Here is a 25113-nt window from a genome sequence, read left to right on the forward strand (position 1 = left end):
TGTAACAGACTACCTGACGAAGCAGCTTAAGGAACGTTAATTCTGACTCACAGTGAGCCTTCTCTATGACACCCAAACATGTCCTGTGTGACAGAAGGGCAAACTCATCTTCCCAGTGAGAGGCACAGTTCCATAGACCAGCCCCAGACTGAACAAGAATGGAAAGGAAGAAGCTAATGAAGTCCATCATTGACCTCCCTGTTTCTGTCCTGACCTGTTTCCTCAAGCATCTGTCAGTGTCGCCTTCCCCAACATGGTATGCAGTAGAAAGCAAACTTCCAGTTGCTACAGTTCCCCGTCAGCTCCTTGCTCACACAGCAAACTGTAGATACTCTGGTATGTACAGTCTTGGGAAGCCAGGATGTTCTTCCTATAGGTTAAATGTGTAAATGCTCTTTTGAGTAAAATGCTCTCAGTCTTAATGGGCTTGTTGGGATATAATATCATAATTGGTGCATCTGTACATTAAACTCTTCATAGATTGGAGGTTTTGCCATTGTTAGAACTAACTAGCATCTTTAATGAACTATGTGAGAAAACTTTAAAGTTGGTAACACCTTAGCTTTTTCCCTTTTTTAAAGAGTAGGTCAAAATACTCGCAGAATGTGGTAATAAAAAGATACTTTTGTACAGGAATTTGAAGGTAGAAGCATTTCCAAGGCAAAAAGGGCTTGTGGTGGCTGTTCTTTTGGTCACACCTTTATTTCCATCTAAACTTTCTTTTGGCTAAAACATAGTTCATGATTGTCAGTGACATTTGGAAGTTAGGACATCTCCTTGAAATAAGCAGATAAGGGTTGAGAGGAAGAGAAAAGTTAAGAATTTAAAGAGGGGTTATTACTGCATCTGAGCATGCAGCTTTCTGAAACAGTTCTACAGTTGTAAAAGGCAGGCCACGCTTGTCAGTCAGTCTTTGTAGAAAGACAAGAAGTAATGTGCTAACCACCATTTAACAGGTGATGCGCAGTCATTATATGTGTGAAGGTTTCACCTGCATATATATTTGAGCAGCACACGTGTGCAGTTCCTCTGAAAGCCAGAGGCCTTATCATCTGGAACTTGAGTTATAGAGAGTCGTTGGCCGTCATGTGGATGCTGGGAACTGAATTGGTCCTCGGCAAGAGCAACAATTTTCTTAATGCTGAGCCAACTCCCCAGCTCCTTTTTGCTTCTTCTTAATCAACTTATAGTTCGTTAAGGGAGACATAGGGTATGTAGATATATGTTTAAGACAGTTATAAGACATTGAGAGTTCATAGTGAAATTCTTGTGGCATGGGAATTGATTGCTATAATCATTTTTGGCCAAGTGAGACTTCCATTGTGAACTATGTCTAGAAAAGTGGGTTTTTAGTAACCTTTTTTTGGAGGGTTACTAATTCCCCTGTAACCAGAGTTTAGGGAAGGATTGAGAACAAGGGTAGGTTAATATCTGAAAGAATAAGCTCTTTATATTTGGAGGTTGTGAAGTGTTATTTGAAAGTGACTTGAAAGTAATTTTTATTCTGAGTGGAAAAGTTGGAAGGCTTTATCGATTTAGTGTTTGGAAACCAAATTTGGTGGTGATGAATGGCATGGGACAAGGTTAGTAAAATGGTCTAATGAAGTAAAAATGATACTGTGGTTTAAAGAATTCCACAGATTTGTGGCATATGTTGGAATCAGTGGAAACTGACAGTTGGATTTGGTGAGTCAGGGCAGTGGCATAGCTGGTGAGTTGATAGTGTGTCTAGAAATCTGGCTAGCCAGAGCGCCTTTCACTAAGAAACAGCAGAGAACCTCAAAGAGCCTGCCTTAGATTGCTGTTTGACTAAATGAATTTTAGGCAATAGATGCTCATTCAGCTATGGTTCTGGAGGCTGCCAAGTAGATCCTAAGGTGCTCCTGGTAAGGGTCCTCTTGCTGTTTCTGAGTAGAGAGAGCTCGGGCACATGCACCAGACAGGCTAAACTCCTTCGCCCAGATAACTAACCCAGTGCTGCAACAAAGGTTGAAGCTGATACTATCTAGGCAAATTCAACTTGAGCTTTGGAAGTGACCCTGAAACCATAGTGAGAGCAGCACGAATGCTTGCTGGTCTTCATTTGTGTTGAGAATTGTTCTAGGTGTCTACCTAAGCACTTTGAGTCAAGATTACACATTTAGCCTTTACCAGGGAGCACAGGCTATGCAGAAGTTGGTCGTTCAGTCTACCAAATTCTATTAAGTGTTATTTGCTGGCTGCATGCAAGGTACTATGATATGTTCTAATCAGGGCTCTGAACAGACTTTGCGGTAACAATTTTTAAAAAAAGGGCTATATTCTGAAAACAGGGAGAGGACTGATCTGAATGGAAGGAAGGGGTAAATATACTTTGGAAAGGGCTTTCAAAAAGAGATTAAGCCTCAATTATTATTCCACATGAGTCTATACTTCCCATTTTAGCATTGCAAATACTTTAAGTTTACATTTTTTTGTTTTAAATGGGAGTCATAATTAAATGAAGGCCATGTTATTTCTTTAAAAGGATAAAAATGAAGTTTTTTTTCTTGTTTTTTTTTTGTGTTTTTTTTTTTTGTTTGTTTGTTTGTATTTTAAATAACTGACAAGCCAGATGGCTTAACTAGCCTCTTCAGGTAATTGTTCCTAGGACATTGTGTGTCCCTCAGGCATGGTAGCACATGTGTGCAGTCCCATCGCATTTATACTTAGATTACTAACTGTAGTAGTAAGGGTTGGTTCCCGCAACCCTGTCTTACATTTTAGAATTAAGATTAGATGAGGGGGAAATGGCTCAGTGGGTTAAGTTCTTGCTGTGCCAGCTTAAGGACCTGAGTTTGGATTTCCCATCACTTATGTAAAAATCCAAACAGTGCAACACACCTGTAGTAACAGTCTGGGCAGGCAGGGACAGGAGGATCCCAGGGGCTTGCCTGTCTAGCTGAAATAATAAGATACATATTCAGCCAGAGATCTTGTCTTAAAAACACAGTGGGGTGCTGTGCAGCACAACATCTGATGCCAGCTTTTGGGTTCCACACACATGCATGCACAGGTTTGTGGTTAACGTGATAATTACCTTGCTTAGTTTTGATACGTTTGTGTAAGTAGGCTGGACTGTGAAAGACACACATTACTTTTCTTCTCTTATGTGGACTCTTTTTTTTTTTTTTTTAATTAACTTGAGTATTTCTTATATACATTTCGAGTGTTATTCCCTTTCCCGGTTTCCGGGCACACATCCCCCTCCCCCCTCCCCTTCCTAATGGGTGTTCCCCTCCCAACCCTCCCCCCATTGCCGCCCTCCCCCCATAGACTAGTTCACTGGGGGTTCAGTCTTAGCAGGACCCAGGGCTTCCCCTTCCACTGGTGCTGTTACTAGGATATTCATTGCTACCTATGGGGTCAGAGTCCAGGGTCAGTCCATGTATAGTCTTTAGGTAGTGGCTTAGTCCCTGGAAGCTCTGGTTGCTTGGCATTGTTGTACTTTTGGGGTCTCGAGCCCCTTCAAGCTCTTCCAGTTCTTTCTCTGATTCCTTCAATAGGGGACCTATTCTCAGTTCAGTGGTTTGCTGCTGGCATTCGCCTCTGTATTTGCTGTATTCTGGCTGTGTCTCTCAGGAGCGATCTACATCCGGCTCTTAAAAATACATAAATGGATGAAAATAACAGAAGAATGGTTGAGTCGGAGAAAGTAGCTGGCAGCCAGGGTAAGAGATGAGAGTGTGTGCATGGAGGACAGGTACAGACCAAAAGGCTTTGTTTAAAGGAGGGAGAGGAAGTCTGCTGCAGGTATTCCCAGGCAGGTGGGCACTAAGCTTAATGGATACAATTTAAAAGTCTAGTGTCAACACGATAGTGGTGCAAATATTGGAGTCTTGTTAGAGTGCCTTCTTTCTTGTGATGGTATAGGAATTGCTCTGCTCAGTGTCCAAGAGGTAAGGTATGTTTGTAGATGGCCGCGCTAGAGTGTTATACTGTTCCATAGTTCATGCCTATGCGTTTCTGTGTGGAGTTCTTAAGATTAAATTCTGGAATTTATATACTACTTACTTATCAGAGTAAAGTGATCTGTAAGGATAGTGTAGAGGTTTGAAGTTTAAATTAGTAGACTGGTTCCTTACAGGCTTTGTGAGTCTCCTCCTTAGTTTTTTGTTCTTATTGGTCTGATGGGGAAATTAATAGTAGATATCTTAGCAGGTTGTCAAGATTACGTGAATTCATGTGAGTAAAATATTTAGAATAATATTTGATACTTCAGGATGTTAGCTTATGCCCTTTACAACACAAATAAAATTGTCTTAACTACCACCTTACCAGAAAACATTTCATGTGAAGGGATCTTGATTATAAAGGCTGAAAATATTCATGTTTTCTTTACAGAAAAATGATTGCTTTGCATGAAAACCAATGTTATTGAAAAGTATTGAACCTAAAGGCTGAATGGAACCTACGCTAAGTACATGCCTTTGCGTGATTTTAGTTCTATAAAGATAAATTTTCCAATTTGTATCATCCCCTTACCCAGAGTTTTATTTTCTCTGCTCTGCAAATGAATTTTTGGCTATGTATGGGATAGTTGGATTGGCTACTCTTGGCACAACATTTAAAAGTTAATCTTACATTTTAGTTCAGCGTTTACCTTGACATGTACAGTGCATGGTGGTCATTTTCAGAGCAATCACTATAGCTGTAGACTTAGTGATTGTTCTCAGACTTTCCCTTCTATAATTTCCCATCTCTTCTCTGTGGTCAAGATAATGACAGACTTCTCTGTAAACCTTTTCTGGAAGGTAAAATCTGATCTTGTCTCTCTCCTTAAAAGTGTTTCTTAAGACTTCTTTTACTGCATTCAAAGTTGTTAGGAGGGCATCTCTGTACTCCACTGTGCATCACCCTCCCAGCACGTGGAGCTGTGGCAGTCACAGGGCGAGCCGTGGCTCTCATCAGTTCTTCAGTGTGCATCCTGTGCTTACACTGCTTCTCAGGTCTTCCGCTTTCTTTGTCGTTGTCTTTTTTTTTCATCTCAAACATTCTCACTCAGAATTCATTCATGAATTGTCTCTCCAAGAATTCATTCATGAATTGTCTCTCCAAGCAGCTAGGAACCCTCTTTCCTTGCTTCTTTTCTACATTGAGAAGCCGTTTATGAATATTTTTTATTAAAGTACCTTTCAAACCTGATTCATTTTATCTTGTCCCCTACTAAGTTATGAGCAGTTAGATTTGGGGTCTTATCCGTAAGGTCAGTGTTATGTTTAGGTTGCAGTTGGTTCTCAGAGAACATTTGTTGGATCAGGTGAGACATTGTGGTACATGCCTGTAATCCTAGAAGTTGAGGTGCAGGAAGCATGAGCAGGAGGTTGAGTGCAGCCTCCAGAAGGAGTTTCAGGCCTTCCTGGAACAGTGAGACCCTAAGTTATCCTCCCAGAGTGGGGAAAAGTAGGTTGGATAAACAGTCTCCAATGAAAATTTATTTTGTAATAGTTATGTGATTAAACCCATTCATCATGAGAATAATGGAAAGCAACTTGAAGCAAAAGTATGCAAATGGCCCGATAGCCAGATTCCCTACCCATTGGCACTGGCCTGCAAGCAGGTGTCCTCCCTCCTTCCTCCGTCCAGTGCTTTGCCCTTAGTATTTGGTCTTGTTTGCTTCCTTGCTATTTTTACTCTGTCAGAAGCAATGGCTACTTCTCACTCACAGTAACTGTATGCTGGCAGTTGCTCTCCCTTTCATTCTTATTTATTGTAAGGATGGGATAATTTTTGATAAATTAGATGAAAAGCAGTATGAAGCTTGACCCTTATGTTTTTGCACAATTTTTGCATAGGTGTGCAATTGATTCATTGTGGTAATTTAAGGACATCTGGTTAGGAGGACTAATCCTTGGAGCAAATTAAGAGATGTAGAAAGAGATCCATTGTTTGTAGGCTAAGAAGCCAGGAAACTGACTATATGTACCAGATGAATATTAAGTTAGCATTTTATCTGAGAGACTAAGACTCTGCGTAAATAGGCATGGGTTTGGATAGGAGATAAATGTATGGGCTGGTGGGCTAGACGTTTCATGTCCTCACTGTGTGTGCAGGCATCTGACCTGTTGGTGAGAAGAGAATGGAACTGACATAGGTTAAAGGGAGTGCCAGTGGAGCTAATTATCACCACACACTGGAGTAGCCTGGCTCTCAGGTTAAATAGCTGTATTTACTGCTGAAGTTCAGGGCCATGTGCTTTTGTTTCTGAATAACCTAGATCAGTCTTTGTCTTAGTAATGTGGGAGAGACTAATGCTCAGATTTATTTACTTAGTACAGAAGTGGAGAAGTTTTCTGGGCTGTTGGTGGAACAGATTAGACTTTGACTGGTTGAGTGCCTCTCCCTGCAGCGTGGTGTGGGAGGATCACCAGCCAGTTTGTCTGATTGCCAGCAGAGAACTCTTAAATAGAGTTTTCCCATGGAAGCAGTGTCTTGCTTGAAATTCCAGAAGTTTTACCAAAAAAATTTATGAAGTGGGATGATAGTAAGTCACCAAGGAATCATCAAAGCAAGTATGTTATTAATTGGCAATTTATTGACTTCATCCCTGGGGCCAGTTTAAAGAAAGGGAGGAAGGTTAGATTTGAAGCTGTGCTTTGAATGCTGTGTGAGGTCTGTTTGAACTTTTGGTTAGGCTGCAATTAATTAACTCAATTCAATTAGTATATGAGTAAAAGTACACTTCTTTGAATCTATCACAGGTATATTAATGGATGAGGTACTGACAGAATTGTGATTCTGAATCTGGTTAACATTAAAGTACACTCCAAATTTACCTGTCACCATTAGTCTCTCACTGAAGAGTAGCAATAAGTCCTCAGTGTTTTATATGTGTATTCTGAATTTTTCAGCTTATAGCTCTCTGTATATAAAGTAATACATATTTACTTGACTTTAGAGGATAAGTAAGCTTTAAGCCTCCTCTCTAAATGGTAATTTAAGATGTTGAGTTAGTTTGACCACTTCAGAACTTGTTAGAGATTACAATCCTCAGGCTTTACTGCCTGTGCATGAGTGCAGTTTTACCAGCATAGAGATTCATTCATATTCTCTCTCTCTCTCTCTCTCTCTCTCTCTCTCTCTCTCTCTCTCTCTCTCTCTCTGTGTGTGTGTGTGTGTGCGTGTGTGTGTGTGTGTGCGCGTGCGCAAAAAGGGATTTTAAAAATGTCTACTTTTTATTTGGTGCTGTTAATTACTTAGTAGCTATCTTAGTCAAAATTTTCCAGAGAAACAGTGGTAGATTAGGTGTATATTAAAGAGAGATGGGTTGGGGATTTAGCTCAGTGGTAGAGCGCTTGCCTAGGAAGCGCAAGGCCCTGGGTTCGGTCCCCAGCTCCGAAAAAAAGAACCAAAAAAAAAAAAAAGAGAGAGAGAGAGAGATTATTAGATTGGCTTATATGATATGTTTGGAGTACTCAATGGCTTTCTTATGAGAGAGGCTAAACCTAGGAGTTCAACAATGCATTAAGGTAGGTACCTCAGCAGCTCTGTCTGTCTGCTGCCAAAAGCCTTTAGAATTTCCAGCAAACCCTGGTCTTCAGTCTATGGTGGAAGCCCACAAAGATAGTTTTAGTATTCACAGGAATCAGCAAGGTTTTCAATTGACATTGGAAGCCTGAAGAAGTTGGCATTAATATCATTAATATCAGCAGCAACAGGGTAGGATGCTAGTGCAAGTGAAAGCAGAGAGAACAAACCCACCAAGTCTTTCTCTCGCTCTCCATTTTCTCTGGCAGCCTCTCGAAGGTATCCTCACATCCAAGATAACTCTCCACATCCATAAAGGCAGTCTGGACAGTTCCTCAGAGACAAGGCTGAAGGCCGACCTTATTGGCATCCCTTATTAAATCCTTTATTAAAGTTCTCCTAGGCAATTCTAAGCCATGTCAGGTTGATAGTTAAAACTATTTATCAATGCGGCATCACGGCCTGAAACTCACATAAGTTGCCTGGTCCACACATTTTTACTTTATTTTTAGTGTGTTTAAACTATAAACTTGTATGAATAAAATTTGGACAGAGAATTTATACCATATACTGTAAGGACAGTGTTATCTCGGTATAATATCTGAGGTGGGAACTCCCAAGACCCATTCACTATTAATAATGGTCCTCAGTGGGGCAAAAATCATCTTTCCTTGTTTCAAAATCCTTTTGGTATAAACTTAGTGATGCTGAAAGAAAGTGAAATATTCACAATTTAGTAGCAGTTTTCTTGATTCCTAGACATACATATTTCCCAAGAGACATATTTGTGTGTGTGAGCAAATCCAGGAGACACTTGAACAAGTATAATTTACAGTAATCGATTTCAAAGCTTGACTTTGGTTTTGTTAATTGAGATATGAGGCTTATACCATTTTGTGTCCGTCTGAATGTATTTCCTGTACATATTGTTCTCTTTCAAGTTTTTTACTTCAGAAATATACATTTAAGTCTGAAGATCAGTTAGATTCTATCATGTTTAGTACTGATTTATTAAATGAAATTCACTATACCATATATATTTATAAATATGTATGGTGCATATATATTTAAAATCATTATGTTTTCTTGGTGGACTATTTCATCAGAGAAGAAAATAGTGTGAGCCTTCCTATGATGCAAAGGTGGGACAAACAGAGGTAGACTTGGGAAATATAGAAAGTAGTCGGCAGGTTAATATGAGAAAAATATGATTAAAAAGTATACAAAAGCATGATAATTTGTATTTTTGAAGACAAATAAAAAAATTACAATTCCAGAAGTTAATAGTAAAACAGAGATTACAGTAAATATGTCACTAAGGTCTTTCCAATGTTGGGTTATTTAGTTCCTGAGCAAATTTATAGACAGCATGTGCTTTAGAAACCTACTGTTTTATAAACATGTATTCATTGGATACCTGCTAAGAAATAATGTAAGAACCAGAGAACTGGATACATTTTAGAAGGATAATACCATTTCATTGTTTCCGTTTCTGTTCCTGCATTGTTCAGTCCCCTTAGGAGAAAGAGGGGAATGAACAAATTATAGAGTAAGGAACTTGAGTGCAATTTAAGAAAGTGTCCTAATATTGAGAGTAACTTATGCGAGAGTCTTCCTGAGAAGAGTTAATTGTGTTGGAGTGGTTTACAGACATCCTATTTGCCTAGTTACTGCCACAGGGATACAGTGATGCAGGAGCTTTTTCTGTAACTTGTCATTTTTACTGTTCCTTTTCTGTCTTGAAATAAATTTTATTTCAATTAGGAACCATCTAAGGTGATGAGACAGTAACTATATCAAGATAATATTTGAGTGTTTGAAAGACTATACAAGGAAGTGGTCAGGTCAGATAATTCACTTTGCCCTTGTGTAATATATTGAGACAGTTATGTATTTTGCTTGTCCATGTGTGTCATAAACAGTAATATAAAATTCAGGAATGTAGGATTATATGAAATGATGAATATATTGTCTTCAAATTCTAAATAATTCAATATCTGCTGGGTAAATTTTTCAGAATTTATTAATAATATGTGCTGGCAGTGTTATGTTATGTTAACTTGACACAAGCTAGAATCATCGAAGAGGAGGGAGCCTCAATTGAGAGACTGTCTCCATAAGATCTGGTTGTAACTTATTTTGTGATGAGTACAGTGGTCCCCATCCATTGTGGATGGTGCCGTCCTTGGGCTGTTGGTCCTGGGTTATAAATCCTCCCCTTTTCAACTCAATCTTTGGTCACGGTGTTTTCTTGCAGCAATAGAAATTATAAGACAGATGCTGTTTTTAACCTACTTTTGTTTAGATGTAAAAAGAAAAAGGAGCTAGAGTACAGATATTAAAGTAATTATAAAGAAAAATTGTTCATATTTACCTGTTTGAGAGAATATAACTTTACTATCCTTGGTTGACACCCTGTATTCTCAGTATGACCTGTTCAGTGAACATCCAGGAGCAAGCTCCAGACTCAAACAGAAATTACATGATCATTTCAATAGATGCAGAAAAAGCCGTTGACAGAATCCCTCTCTCTCTCTCTATATATATATATATATATATAAACAAACAAAAACAACTCAGAGAATGTAGGACTAGAGAGAATATACCTAAATATATAAAAGTTGTATGTGAGAAACAGTCAATATCATCCTAGATGGAGTAAAACTTGAAACATCCTCTAAAGTCAGAAACCAGACAAGGGCTTCCCTATCCCCACTGAGCATTAGTTGGAACAGTAAAGCAAGAGAAGGAATTTAATGACATGATATTGTACATTAGAGACCCTCAAAGTTCTATCAGAAAACCATTATAAATTATGAGCAGATTCACTGTGGAAGGGTACAGAATCAACTTGTGTAAATTAATAGCTTTTCTCTATACCAACAACAAATATGCAGAGAAAGGAGGTCATGGAAACACTCCCACTCACAAAACTAACACTTAAAAAGAATAAAATATCTAGAAATAAACCTCATCAATGAAGTAACAGACACTTAGAATGAAAATTTTAAATCTTTGAAGAAAGAAATAGAGAAAGACACTAGGAAATGGAAAATCCCATGGCCATGGATTGGTAAAATTAATATTGTGAAAATGATCGTTTTTCCAAAAAATCTTGCTAGAGATTGGTACATCCTTTATATAGAATCCTTTGGATATAGAATAAAAAACAATCATTATAGAGAAGACTTCACAATTTAAATTTGATTTTCAAAACGTTATGTGTATTTGTGTACATATGCGCATGTGAGTACTCCCTAGAGAAAGAAGCACCTTGTCTCTGGCCTCGGTACCACATCCTCTTCAAGAGCAGCAAACCCTCTGAACCACTGAGACATTTCTATCCCCTTACATTTGGTTTTCAGTTCTCCTCATTGATTTGTTACCAATTTCTGTTGAGAAGTTAGTTGACCGCTCATAGGAATATTGGGATGATAGAATCATTTATATGCATAAAACAATGCAGTTTAGGTACATAACATGCTGATACTCACTTATTCTCCTCAGTATTTAAGTACTGTTAAATCACAACATGCCTCACATGTGCTACATGCTGAACATTTGTAAGAAGGATTGCCATCATACTAAGCACCAGGGTAGCATCATATGTGCTTCTCCTCACATGTTGTTTTAGCATTTTATCTTTGAAAGTTTATGTTCTTTTGTATTGTGACCTCAGATTTCCATTAGCATGTAACTGTTTGACTTGGGCTCTTTCTTACCTTTCTGACTTTTTTTTTCCTTACAGAGACAACTCAGGCTTGAAATTGGGTTCTTTCTTCCAGTGGGTCCTGATTACAGTTATTAGGAAGCCATTACCCCTGACTTTTGTTACCTAGTAATTAATGAGTTATTTAGTGAGACCACTAGTAAGCAGCTAACTCAAGCTTCCACAGTAGAGTGTTTAAATAAGGATTCATTAGGATTAGGTTCCATCCTTGTGACAGTGCTGGAATAATCGAAGTCTGAGGTACTGTTCCTTTAGCAGACCTGATGAATGGGCTATAGGAGACCAGAAGATAGTCAAGCACTGGCCATTCTGCCTGTCCTAGGGTTTCAGCTGTTGTAATAAACACCACGAACAAAAGCACTTTATACTCTGTCACCCAGGGAAGTCAGATTCGGAACTGATAAAGAGTCCATGGAGGAGTGCTGCTTACTGACTTACTCCTCATGCCTTACTCAGTTCACCTAATAGCACCTAGGACCACAGTGGCCTGAGCCGTCCCACATAAATCATCAATCAAGAAAATGTATCACTGGCTTGCCCACAGGCCATGGTAGTGGGGACTGTTTTCTCAGTTGAGGTTTTACTTATAAAATGACTCTAGAGCAGCTCTCTGCTCCCAGACCCAGTGAGAGAGAGACCCAACCGCCTGGTCAGGTGGGCACTCCTGAGGCTGCAGAGCGGAAGAGACCACTAACACTGCTCACCCCTGCCCACATCCCTGGCCCAAGAGGAAACTGTATAAGGCCTCTGGGCTCCCGTGGGGGAGGGCCCAGGAGCGGCAGGACCCCTGCCAGAGACACCACCGGACCCTGAAGGAAACAGACCGGATAAACAGTTCTCTGCACCCAAATCCCGTGGGAGGGAGAGCTGAACCTTCAGAGAGGCAGACAAGCCTGGGAAACCAGAAGAGACTGCTCCCTGCACACACATCTCGGACTGCAGAGGAAAAAGCCAAAGACCATCTGGAACCCTGGTGCACTGAAGCTCCCGGAAGGGGCGGCACAGGTCTTCCTGGTTGCTGCCGCTGCAGAGAGCCCCTGGGCAGCACCCCACGAGCGAACCTGAGCCTCGGGACCACAGGTAAGACCAAATTTTCTGCTGCAAGAAAGCTGCCTGGTGAACTCAAGACACAGGCCCACAGGAACAGCTGAAGACCTGTAGAGAGGAAAAACTACACGCCCGAAAGCAGAACACTCTGTCCCCATAACTGACTGAAAGAGAGGAAAACAGGTCTACAGCACTCCTGACACACAGGCTTATAGGACAGTCTAGCCACTGTCAGAAATAGCAGAACAAAGTAAGACTAGAGATAATATGATGGCGAGAGGCAAGCGCAGGAACCCAAGCAACAGAAACCAAGACTACATGCCATCATCGGAGCCCACCAAAACAAACATGGAATATCCAAACACACCAGAAAAGCAAGATCTAGTTTCAAAATCATATTTGATCATGATGCTGGAGGACTTCAAGAAAGACATGAACACACTTAGGGAAACACAGGAAAACATTAATAAACAAGTAGAAGCCTACAGAGAGGAATCGCAAAAATCCCTGAAAGAATTCCAGGAAAACACAATCAAACAGTTGAAGGAATTAAAAATGGAAATAGAAGCAATCAAGAAAGAACACATGGAAACAACCCTGGATATAGAAAACCAAAAGAAGAGACAAGGAGCTGTAGATACAAGCTTCACCAACAGAATACAAGAGATGGAAGAGAGAATCTCAGGAGCAGAAGATTCCATAGAAATCATTGACTCAACTGTCAAAGATAATGTAAAGCGGAAAAAGCTACTGGTCCAAAACATACAGGAAATCCAGGACTCAATGAGAAGATCAAACCTAAGGATAATAGGTATAGAAGAGAGTGAAGACTCCCAGCTCAAAGGACCAGTAAATATCTAAAACAAAATCATAGAAGAAAACTTCCCTAACCTAAAAAAAGAGATACCCATAGACATACAAGAAACCTACAGAACTCCAAATAGATTGGACCAGAAAAGAAACACCTCCCGTCACAAAATTGTCAAAACACCAAACGCACAAAATAAAGAAAGAATATTAAAAGCAGTAAGGGAAAAAGGTCAAGTAACATATAAAGGGAGACCTATCAGAATCACACCAGACTTCTCGCCAGAAACTATGAAGGCCAGAAGATCCTGGACTGATGTTATACAGACCCTAAGAGAACACAAATGCCAGCCCAGGTTACTATATCCAGCAAAACTCTCAATTAACATTGATGGAGAAACCAAGATATTCCATGACAAAACCAAATTTACACAATATCTTTCTACAAATCCAGCACTACAAAGGATAATAAATGGTAAAGCCCAACATAAGGAGGCAAGCTATACCCTAGAAGAAGCAAGAAACTAATCGTCTTGGCAACAAAACAAAGAGAATGAAAGCACACAAACATAACCTCACATCCAAATATGAATATAACGGGAAGCAATAATCACTATTCCTTAATATCTCTCAATATCAATGGCCTCAACTCCGCAATAAAAAGACATAGATTAACAAACTGGATACGCAACGAGGACCCTGCATTCTGCTGCCTACAGGAAACACACCTCAGAGACAAAGACAGACACTACCTCAGAGTGAAAGGCTGGAAAACAACTTTCCAAGCAAATGGTCAGAAGAAGCAAGCTGGAGTAGCAATTCTAATATCAAATAAAATCAATTTTCAATTAAAAGTCATCAAAAAAGATAAGGAAGGACACTTCATATTCATCAAAGGAAAAATCCACCAAGATGAACTCTCAATCCTAAATATCTATGCCCCAAATACAAGGGCACCTACATACATAAAAGAAACCTTACTAAAGCTCAAAACACACATTGCACCTCACACAATAATAGTGGGAGATTTCAACACCCCACTCTCATCAATGGACAGATCATGGAAACAGAAATTAAACAGTGATGTCGACAGACTAAGAGAAGTCATGAGCCAAATGGACTTAACGGATATTTATAGAACATTCTATCCTAAAGCAAAAGGATATACCTTCTTCTCAGCTCCTCATGGTACTTTCTCCAAAATTGACCATATAATTGGTCAAAAATCGGGCCTCAACAGGTACAGAAAGATAGAAATAATCCCATGCGTGCTATCGGACCACCACGGCCTAAAACTGGTCTTCAATAACAATAAGGGAAGAATGCCCACATATACGTGGAAATTGAACAATGCTCTACTCAATGATAACCTGGTCAAGGAAGAAATAAAGAAAGAAATTAAAAACTTTTTAGAATTTAATGAAAATGAAGATACAACATACTCAAACTTATGGGACACAATGAAAGCTGTGCTAAGAGGAAAACTCATAGCTCTGAGTGCCTGCAGAAAGAACCAGGAGAGAGCATATGTCAGCAGCTTGACAGCACACCTAAAAGCTCTAGAACAAAAAGAAGCAAATACACCCAGGAGGAGTAGAAGGCAGGAAATAATCAAACTCAGAGCTGAAATCAACCAAGTAGAAACAAAAAGGACCATAGAAAGAATCAACAGAACCAAAAGTTGGTTCTTTGAGAAAATCAACAAGATAGATAAACCCTTAGCCAGACTAACGAGAGGACACAGAGAGTGCGTCCAAATTAACAAAATCAGAAATGAAAAGGGAGACATAACTACAGATTCGGAGGAAATTCAAAAAATCATCAGATCTTACTATAAAAACCTATATTCAACAAAATTTGAAAATCTTCAGGAAATGGACAATTTCCTAGACAGATACCAGGTACCGAAGTTAAATCAGGAACAGATAAACCAGTTAAACAACCCCATAACTCCTAAGGAAATAGAAGCAGTCATTAAAGGTCTCCCAACCAAAAAGAGCCCAGGTCCAGACGGGTTTAGTGCAGAATTCTATCGAACCTTCATAGAAGACCTCATACCAATATTATCCAAACTATTCCACAAAATTGAAACAGATGGAGCCCTACCGAATTCCTTCTACGAAGCCACAATTACTCTTATACCTAAACCACACAAAGACAGAACAAAGAAAGAGAACTTCAGACCAATTTCCCTTATGAATATCGACGCAAAAATACTCAATAAAATTCTGGCAAACCGAATTCAAGAGCACATCAAAACAATCATCCACCATGATCAAGTAGGCTTCATCCCAGGCATGCAGGGATGGTTTAATATACGGAAAACCATCAACGTGATCCATCATATAAACAAACTGAAAGAACAGAACCACATGATCATTTCATTAGATGCTGAGAAAGCATTTGACAAAATTCAACACCCCTTCATGATAAAAGTCCTGGAAAGAATAGGAATTCAAGTCCCATACCTAAACATAGTAAAAGCCATATACAGCAAACCAGTTGCTAACATTAAACTAAATGGAGAGAAACTTGAAGCAATCCCACTAAAATCAGGGACTAGACAAGGCTGCCCACTCTCTCCCTACTTATTCAATATAGTTCTTGAAGTTCTAGCCAGAGCAATGAGACAACAAAAGGAGATCAAAGGGATACAGATCGGAAAAGAAGAGGTCAAAATATCACTATTTGCAGATGACATGATAGTATATTTACGTGATCCCAAAAGTTCTACCAGAGAACTACTAAAGCTGATAAACAACTTCAGCAAAGTGGCTGGGTATAAAATTAACTCAAATAAATCAGTTGCCTTCCTCTATACAAAAGAGAAACAAGCCGAGAAAGAAATTAGGGAAACGACACCCTTCATAATAGACCCAAATAATATAAAGTACCTCGGTGTGACTTTAACCAAGCAAGTAAAAGATCTGTACAATAAGAACTTCAAGACACTGAGGAAAGAAATTGAAGAAGACCTCAGAAGATGGAAAGATCTCCCATGCTCATGGATTGGCAGGATTAATATAGTAAAAATGGCCATTTTACCAAAAGCAATCTACAGATTCAATGCAATCCCCATCAAAATACCAATCCAATTCTTCAAAGAGTTAGACAGAACAATTTGCAAATTCATCTGGAATAACAAAAAACCCAGGATAGCTAAAGCTATCCTCAACAATAAAAGGACTTCAGGGGGAATCACTATCCCTGAACTCAAGCAGTATTACAGAGCAATAGTGATAAAAACTGCATGGTATTGGTACAGAGACAGACAGATAGACCAATGGAATAGAATTGAAGACCCAGAAATGAACCCACACACCTATGGTCACTTGATTTTTGACAAAGGAGCCAAAACCATCCAATGGAAAAAAGATAGCATTTTCAGCAAATGGTGCTGGTTCAACTGGAGGGCAACATGTAGAAGAATGCAGATCGATCCATGCTTATCACCCTGTACAAAGCTTAAGTCCAAGTGGATCAAGGACCTCCACATCAAACCAGACACACTCAAACTAATAGAAGAAAAACTAGGGAAGCATCTGGAACACATGGGCACTGGAAAAAATTTCCTGAACAAAACACCAATGGCTTATCCTCTTAGATCAAGAATCGACAAATGGGATCTCATAAAACTGCAAAGCTTCTGTAAGGCAAAGGACACTGTGGTTAGGACAAAACGGCAACCAACAGATTGGGAAAAGATCTTTACCAATCCTACAACAGATAGAGGCCTTATATCCAAAATATACAAAGAACTCAAGAAGTTAGACCGCAGGGAAACAAATAACCCTATTAAAAATGGGGTTCAGAGCTAAACAAAGAATTCACAGCTGAGGAATGCCGAATGGCTGAGAAACACCTAAAGAAATGTTCAACATCTTTAGTCATAAGGGAAATGCAAATCAAAACAACCCTGAGATTTCACCTCACACCAGTGCGATTGGCTAAGATCAAAAACTCAGGTGACAGCAGATGCTGGCGAGGATGTGGAGAAAGAGGAACACTCCTCCATTGTTGGTGGGATTGCAGACTGGTAAAACCATTCTGGAAATCAGTCTGGAGGTTCCTCAGAAAATTGGACATTGAACTGCCTGAGCATCCAGCTATACTTCTCTTGGGCATATACCCAAAAGATGCCTCAACATATAAAAGAGACACGTGCTCCACTATGTTCATCGCAGCCTTATTTATAATAGCCAGAAAATGGAAAGAACCCAGATGCCCTTCAACAGAGGAATGGATACAGAAAATGTGGTACATCTACACAGTGGAATATTACTCAGCTCTCAAAAACAACGAGTTTATGAAATTCGTAGGCAAATGGTTGGAACTGGAAAATATCATCCTGAGTGAGCTAACCCAATCACAGAAAGACATACATGGTATGCACTCATTGATAAGTGGCTATTAGCCCAAATGCTTGAATTACCCTAGATCCCTAGAACAAACGAAACTCAAGACGGATGATCAAAATGTGAATGCTTCACTCCTTCTTTAAATGAGGAAAAAGAATACCCTTGGCAGGGAAGGGAGAGGCAAAGATTAAAACAGAGACTGAAGGAACACCTATTCAGAGCCTGCCCCACATGTGGCCCATACATATACAGCCACCCAATTAGACAAGATGGATGAAGCAAAGAAGTGCAGACCGACAGGAGCCGGATGTAGATCTCTCCTGAGAGACACAGCCAGAATACAGCAAATACAGAGGCGAATGCCAGCAGCAAACCACTGAACTGAGAATAGTACCCCCGTTGAAGGAAGCAGAGAAAGAACTGGAAGAGCTTGAAGGGGCTCGAGACCCCAAAAGTACAACAATGTCAAGCAACCAGAGCTTCCAGGGACTAAGCCACTACCTAAAGACTATACATGGACTGACCCTGGACTCTGACCCCATAGGTAGCAATGAATATCCTAGTAAGAGCACCAGTGGAAGGGGAAGCCCTGGGTCCTGCTAAGACTGAACCCCCAGTGAACTAGTCTATGGGGGGAGGGCGGCAATGGGGGGAGGGTTGGGAGGGGAACACCCATAAGGAAGGGGAGGGGGGAGGGGGATGTTTGCCTGGAAACCGGGAAAGGGAATAACACTCGAAATGTATATAAGAAATACTCAAGTTAATTAAAAAATAAATAAATAAAAGAAAAACGAAGAAGAAAAAAAAAGAGACTAAATAAAATAGCTAGTGAGCACTTACTAAAAAAAAAAAAATGACTCTAGCTTTTATAGTCGACATAAAAACCATCCAAAACACTATCTACTGTTACTTGGTTAGTGTATTCTGTAGATTAGTAATTCCCACAATGACAGGCAAATTCTGCTAATAACTGTGGTCATCAGCCTGGCCAACGGGATGGATGGGATTCAGTCATTCACATTCTTTTGTCCTACTGAGCAAAAAAGGAGTGCAGGTGGACGTTTCTGACAGGCCACTCTGGCCTATCCATATACATCAGTTTATTTTCAGTCTGACTTTTAATCTCACAGGCATAGGAGCAGAGACATGTCTCTTACTCAGTGATCTCCTTAGGAATTAGAATAATACTGTTTAGTCAGATTTACAATTTTCTATTTCAACACGGGGTTGGAAGGAAAGGAAAGTTTTTTGGACATTTACTACTACTGTTAGGCCTATTCATGGCACCTTTATCTTACATTTTATAAACAACAAAGACAGTTTCTTCATTTTTTTTTAAACTGAGAAAACAGGCTTAGACTTGCATATTTCAAGATGGTGTATTAACTGTCTCAAAGATAACCACCCATAAGTGGAAGAACCAGGAATAGAAGCAGTAAGTGTGTGCTCCTAATGGTCTGTGTTCTCTGTGCTGGGAGGCAGAATGAGCGACAGTAAGTTTGTTTCATGAAACTGTAAGCCCAGTGAAACCTGGACCAAGCTCCCGGACACTGGGGAACTCACTGTTGCACCCACTGCTTCGCCCATGAGTGTGTAACTTCCAGTAATCTGCTTGTATTTAATTAATCTTGATTGTGTTCTGATGAAAAAAATTCATTTACTTGATTTGTAACTTGCTTTATAGAGCTAGTGATTTATTGAATATCTTGGAACCACATCCCTGACAGGCAGTATTTTAAGGTGAAATTGCTCTGTGAGGATTTTGTTAACCTGATGTTTTGTGGTTTCGCCTCATAAAACTGGTAAAGAACTCCCAGTGTGGAATGTTAATGGGGTGAAGTAATGAGTGCAGGCTGTGGTAGAAGCAACCAGACATGAGCAATCCTATAGTTCCTGCCGTGGGGGAGGTCTTTGTGGACAGTAGCCTTTCTGAAGATAAAAGCAATAGGTGATCTTTGTAATCTTTTAATCCAGCAGCTGATCAAATTGTGAAGCTGTGCTAGATGACAAACCGTGCTATTATGCATAGGAAAGTAAATAATGTTAAGCTACTACACTCTCCAAGGTAATTTTCACCATCTAACTGAGTAATCTGGGTGACAGCTTTCTTCTAGGCCAGCAGTACCCTTACATTCTGTTCAGCTTTCCAGGACTGTTCTATTTGCATATCTCATTTGGGTAATGAGATGAGTAGTTTGATTTTAGTATTAGTTGTGTTGACTTTATTTCACAGAATCAAAGAAATATATATTCCCCCTCTAATTTTGTTTAAAATTTATAAATTATAAAAGTTTGAACTGCCTTATTAGGAGCTCTGAGCCCTCACTTTCAGATTCTATCAAAGGACCTTTGTGTTTTTTGTGATTTCCTTCCCTGCCCCAACCCCGCCACTTTTGACTACCTAGTAAGACTTTTTTTTTTTTTTTTTCTTTTGCGGTGGAGGGGGAATAATAGGATTCTTTTACTAAGAACGTTTGAGAGCCACAGGCACAGCTACAATTTAATTCAAAAGTGAACCAAATTTAAAATATGATTTTGAAGTTTTTTGGTTTGTGTTTCAATGATAGAGCAAAAGAGTGACCTTGAATCTTTTACTTTAAATGTCTTACTCTTCCCTTTCTCAGTCATTTTCTATTGAGCTTTCTTTTGTTTTGCATATATACAATAATTACATATTAGACTGGTAAAAGTGAGAAGATAGCCACAGAAATATATATACACACATATACATAAGTATATATGTACATATATGTATATATAAATATATATTTATAATAAAATCTTATAGTTCATATGAGGGAAGCCTGGGTGAAATTACTACACATTCTCTGATATATAAAAAACTTAACTTTAGTGGATATTGTAAGAACAATTCTAACAGTTCCACCTTTCCATGGGTTTAAGTTATTATAATCAATTATGGTTCCTAAGTATAGAATGGAAAATTGGATAAGTCAACAATTCATAGGTTTTAAATGTTTACTGTTTTGAGTAACATTTTGGACCTGTCTGCTTTATGTCACACTGGATGTAAATCATCTAATTGACTACTCCCTGCTTTCTAAGTGCCTGTCTCTGTAGCCATCTCAGTTACAATACAGTTGATGTCATCACATGACATTACCTGCTCGTTGTCAGGTACTAAGGGCTCCACTAATGTTGGTAGTTCATATCTGTCAAAGAGCTCCTCCCCATGTAAAGTTCTAACCAAAGTAAAGAAAAAGAAGCCTGGGGTTACTAAGCTTTACAATAAGAATGAGTCTTAAATGAATTTTAGTATTTCTTGGAAAATGAAAGACATTTAGAAAAATAAATTTAATGTGTATATTTGTATATATGAGTGTGTATTTTATGTGTGTGTGTGTGTGTGTGTGTGTGAAATATACTTTAGGTAAGACGGATTAAAAGTTTCTATTTATACGTTTTTGTCTTGATACCAATTGCATGACTTTTAGTTTAAGGGAATTTATGTGCTTTGAGGGTGAAAATATGCTGTTAGGTCCAGATTTTATAAGTACATTTGATTATAGTGTTAACTGCCAACTTTATTTTTGAAGCAACTTGGGTTTATGTTTGTTGTTGCTGCTGTTGTTGCTGCTGTTGTTGTTGTTGTTGTTGTTGCTGCTGTGGTTGCTGTTATTGTTGTTGTGGTTGTTGCTGCTGTTGTTGTTGCTGCTGTGGTTGCTGTTGTGGTTGTTGTTGCTGGTGTTGTTGTTGTTGTTGTTGTGGTTGTTGCTGCTGTTGTTGTTGTTGTTGCTGCTGTGGTTGCTGTTGTGGTTGTTGTTGCTGGTGTTGTTGTTGCTGTTGTGGTTGCTGTTGTGGTTGTTGTTGCTGGTGTTGTTGCTGTTGTTGTTGTGGTTGTTGCTGCTGTTGTGGTTGCTGTTGTGGTTGTTGTTGCTGGTGTTGTTGCTGTTGTTGTTGTGGTTGTTGCTGCTGTTGTTGTTGCTGTTGTTGTTGCTGTTGTTGTTGTGGTTGTTGCTGCTGTTGTTGTTGTTGTTGCTGCTGTGGTTGCTGTTGTGGTTGTTGTTGCTGTTGTTGTTGTGGTTGTTGCTGCTGTTGTTGTTGCTGCTGTTGTTGTTGCTGTTCTTGCTGTTCTTGCTGCTGTTGTTGTTGCTGTTCTTGCTGTTCTTGCTGTTGCTGTTGTTGTGTTTTCTGAGCCACCAGCTGCAATGGATTATATTGGAAACAACTGAACACTCCCCATGATCATTACCTTCCTGTTTGTTCCTGTGTGGATTTCACTAAATAATGTCTGTTTTAGAACTTTGCAAGATTCTTATTGCAGACAGCAAATAGTATTTCTAATAGATACAAATAGGAAACGGTAGCTTTCATTAGCCTTTCTCTTTGAGTCTATTTTCTTTCTTTTTGTTTTTACCTACCCCCTTTCAGAGTGATGTGATGGACCCTTCTTTCTTGCCCAGAATTCTTTGTTGTGCGTCTTTGGATATTTTGTAGCACTTGTAGCCAGTCATTAGTAGCACTAGCATTGAGGACTAGCACAGCACCCACTCGTTTGTGATAACCAAAAATATGTGTAGAACACGTCATGCTTTCTCCGGAGATAATGCCACCCCTGTTTGGGAATCAATGTGTGCAGTGTATGGTTCATTCTGTAGTATGTATTAGCTCATTAAAGATGCCTATTTAGAGGACAAGTGTTCTCCTAGATATTTGAGATTTTAAATTATTTGAATATATTATTTGGGCTAGGTCTTTTAGCACTACTGCTTGAAAACATGTGGGACTAGAATGAATACATATTTTTTTTCTGAAGTACCTACTGTCTTTAAAGCCTTTTGGCCAAATATGATAAAAATTGTAGGCTTAGCTGGGTTTATTGGTACATGACTTTAGTCCCAGCACTTGGAAGGCAGAGACAGGTAGATCTATGTGAGTTCAAGGTCATCTTTGTCTACATAGTGAGTTCCAGGATGGCTAGGGCTAAATAGTGAGATCCTGTCTTGAAATAATAAAGAAAATATGTAGAGATGGCCAAATGCCCTATTTGCTGTTCATAGAAATTGTGGCATATCTCGTGTTAGGTGTTAAAGCCCTGTGAAGACTCATTCGTTTCTGTGTCCCCCATCACTATAGGTATGTCTGTGGTTCACAAAGGAAAAGGCCAAGTGTTCATTCTAAGACATTAGCTTCAGTGAATAGAACAAATCTTAAGGAAGTGGAAGCCTGGGCAGTGCTGTAGGCATCAGTGAAGATTCATGGCACCACATTAGTCTTTTCGTGAATGGGATGACTGTTGTATGTGAATGAGGGAATGCCATTCTTATCATCAATCATTTCTAATGTGTGTGTTAAATCAAATGGGCTGTAATATATTCTGAATTTATACTGAGCATCCCAAGAAACTAGGCATGGAAAGGACATGTACTTGAAGTCAGTGCAGTATGTGCATTGCTATATGTTCCTTCCCATGTTCCTTAAATGCATTAGTACTGGAAGGGAGGCAGAGGTTGAGATTTTTACGTTTCTTTGTGTGTGTGTGTGTGTGTGTGTGTGTGTGTGTGAGAGAGAGAGAGAGAGAGAGAGAGAGAGAGAGAGAGAGAGATTTACAAAGAAACCCTGTTTATTGCTGTGACATCCACCAGAAGCTGTCAAGGAGCCCATTGCAGTGAGGGGCCAGGCCAGGCAGCCAGTGATCGACTGAATGCCAGCCTCAAGAGCCAACCAACTGCTGCTGGCTCCGCCCACCCAGCAATAGACTGTCACACTCGTTGGGAGATAGGATACCCCAATAGGTCCACCTTCCCAAGTCCTGTGTCCTAGACAAAAAAGAGTGCCCCAAATACCCCTCCAAAATAAGACCTGCCCTGGTCCCTCATATTTCTGAGGATCCTGGGGTGTCATACGGCCCTGCAGCAAGCCAGAGCTGCAGCTCCAAGGAGGCACCAGCTTCTCTTTGTGGAAGACTCCAGCTTCAAGGTACTTTCCTCCTGCCTTCTAGGAATGCAGGGCAGGTGAGTCAACTTAAGGAACTGTGGATTACGGTCTGAGTCAACCTTGGGTCCTGATGGTCCTGTCAGTACCACTGAAACTGTGTCCCTCAGGGACTCTCTTGGAAGACTCGGTGCAGGCTCTGGGCCAGGACGTCTGTCTCCTCATAGCCCTCACAGCTCTGCTGCCAGCTCTTTGGCACCTGTTCCACCCCATAGTAAGCTCCAGCAGTTGCCCCAGCCATGGTGGCTATGGTGTCTGTGTCCCCAGCAAGTGAGATGGAATAGATGAGACTCCTCTGGAGACTGTTGAAGGTGCAAGGGATCTCAGGATCAGGCTCCATGTGCCCCAGTGTAGCACTGGATGATACACCCTGCAGAGCTAGGCCTGCAAGATGGCATCTTGTAACCCAGGGAAGAGGTATGGGTCGGCTGAGCTGAGAGCTGGGCAAACTTCTACACATCTTGGGCACTGCAATAGGCCAGCGGGATACTTGCTACTCGCATGGTTTCCCCATTACCATAGGAGCCCTTTCCATTAAACTGGACCCAGGCAGGCTCATACACGTCACGGCACTATGGATTCAGGAGTTTCTTGAAGACAGTGATGACTCCTGCCCCATACCCTCTGCCAGGGTCCTTCTTGTATTCTTGGGCAAACCTGTGAGCCATGTCCACCTCATCGAAGGCCTTCTTGGCCAGCAAGGACTGCACCAGGGCCCTGGTCATGGCGGTGTCATCTATGTAGTACAATGTTTCTGTCGGCGTGCTGCCCGACGTGCCAGGGTCAGGCTCCAGGCTCTGAATGTGACTCAGGACAGGTGTCAGACTGAAGGTGTCCTGTGCTTCAGGGACAGCGCCCGCCCACACAGTCTCCCAGCAGTGCGCCCACCAGGTAGCCTCAGAAGCACTAGAGGGAGCCACCCCACCAGCTTTGTTACCGCCCACCTCTGCCATCTACGCTCAAACCTTACATTTCTTATAAGTCTTACTGCCTTAAAGTTTCTTCTCTATATTTTATGGTCTGGAAACTTTTTCATATCAGGATTCTGAAACCTTTACATTTTTGACTGTTTACCTACAAATTTCCTGGGATTACACTGCCCTTACATGATAGGAGAGGAAAGTCTGTGTGTTTCTTACAACAGGGCAGTCAAAGACACCTGTTCTGCTTATTTTCCCTAATGACAAAGGAAAGTTCCTGATTCCGTACGGGCAATACTCATTTACCTTCCTGCTAACAGCATAGAAAGATTGCTTTCCTTCATATCTTGCTAACATTTTGATTGCTTTTTATCTATTTGCAACCAGAGTCTAATGAGTCTTGATTTTATTTTACTGGACTGTCATTGTTTCTCTGACCTGACCTGTTCTTTTTTTTTTTTTTTTCTTCAGTATTTCTCCATTCTCTTATTGGAAGAGAACTTTAAGGACCCCAACTTCTGCACGTTTATTACTGATTGTCATTGTGCTAATGTAATAGATGTACTATGTGTAAAGGTTCTCTACAGAAACCCTCAGGCCCCCTTCAGAAGCACATCTAGGTTAGTCTAGGCTGAAATCTTGTCTGTTAACTTCATACTACTCTCTAGCACTTAACTCTCACTGAATGCCGACTGCTGTCTGTCTCCACAGCCCGCATGTATACTCCATAGGCTACACCCTTTGAGTTACAAAGTAAAGGACAAATGTAAGAAATATATACATAACTTATAAGAAATATATACATAGCTTT

The 25113-nt window shown here is 40.1% G+C and overlaps 1 protein-coding gene across 17 annotated transcripts in view; it reads left to right on the forward strand.

Moving 5' to 3' along the window:
- Positions 1 to 25113, forward strand: part of Vps13b (vacuolar protein sorting 13 homolog B) — a 576579-nt gene that overhangs the window by 157579 nt on the left and 393887 nt on the right. Inside the window, exon 20 of one of the 17 annotated variants that reach the window (XM_063263574.1) lies at positions 9 to 10490. The exons of the other annotated variants lie outside the window; for them this stretch is intronic. Within the exon in view, the coding sequence (XP_063119644.1) occupies positions 9 to 40 (32 nt within the window). The 3' untranslated portion in view covers positions 41 to 10490. Of the gene's footprint in view, positions 1 to 8; positions 10491 to 25113 lie in introns of those variants that run through there. 17 annotated transcript variants of the gene reach the window in all.

This window comes from Rattus norvegicus, chromosome 7, assembly GCF_036323735.1.
Source record: "Rattus norvegicus strain BN/NHsdMcwi chromosome 7, GRCr8, whole genome shotgun sequence".
NCBI lineage: Eukaryota > Metazoa > Chordata > Mammalia > Rodentia > Muridae > Rattus > Rattus norvegicus.